Genomic DNA, 498 nt, shown 5'->3' on the forward strand with positions numbered 1-498 from the left:
CCGACCCCTGCGGTGGGGGGGGTGGGGGGGGGGTGTATGGCCAGGGGACCCCATGTGCCCTCCTGGCCTTCCCATGCTGGGGCCACCCTTCCCGCAGCACCCCAGGCTGGTCCCCACGCCGGCAGCAGAGGGGATGGAGCCCTGAACCCCGATGGGGGCCAAGCCCCCCTGCGCCGGGGTCTCTTCCCCTTGCGCTGGACCTAGACAGGGCTGTGGTCAGGGGGGGCATCGCTGGCCGCCACGGCCACCGTGTGCTCGGGGCTCTCTCCCGCTTTCCTCAAGTGCCCGTAGAGCCGCTCCTCCAGGCCACCGGCGATCTTGTCCATCAGCTCCAAGCCGGAGCCCAGCCCCAGGCACCTCCCAGGGCCGGGGCAGTCATCGTCCCCGGGGGGCTCGGAGCCAGCCTTGGGCTCAGGGGCCACCTCTCCAGCCTCCTCCACGATCACCTGGATCTCAGGGTCGGGCAGCGCTGGGGCAGGGGGGACCCCATCGGCCGCC

General features: G+C 72.9%; 1 protein-coding gene across 1 annotated transcript in view; it reads right to left on the minus strand.

The window, feature by feature from the left end:
• Window positions 1-77: 77 nt before the first annotated feature.
• The window catches only part of LOC104127395 (CACN subunit beta associated regulatory protein), an 8,949-nt gene continuing 8,528 nt past the window's right edge, over window positions 78-498 (minus strand). Inside the window, exon 6 of the mRNA XM_035895607.1 lies at window positions 78-469. Coding sequence (XP_035751500.1) covers window positions 201-469 — 269 coding nt within the window. The 3' untranslated portion in view covers window positions 78-200. The remainder of the gene's footprint in view (window positions 470-498) is intronic.

This window comes from Egretta garzetta, unplaced genomic scaffold, assembly GCF_000687185.1.
Source record: "Egretta garzetta isolate BGI_Z169 unplaced genomic scaffold, ASM68718v1 scaffold396, whole genome shotgun sequence".
Classification (NCBI taxonomy): Eukaryota; Metazoa; Chordata; class Aves; order Pelecaniformes; family Ardeidae; genus Egretta; species Egretta garzetta.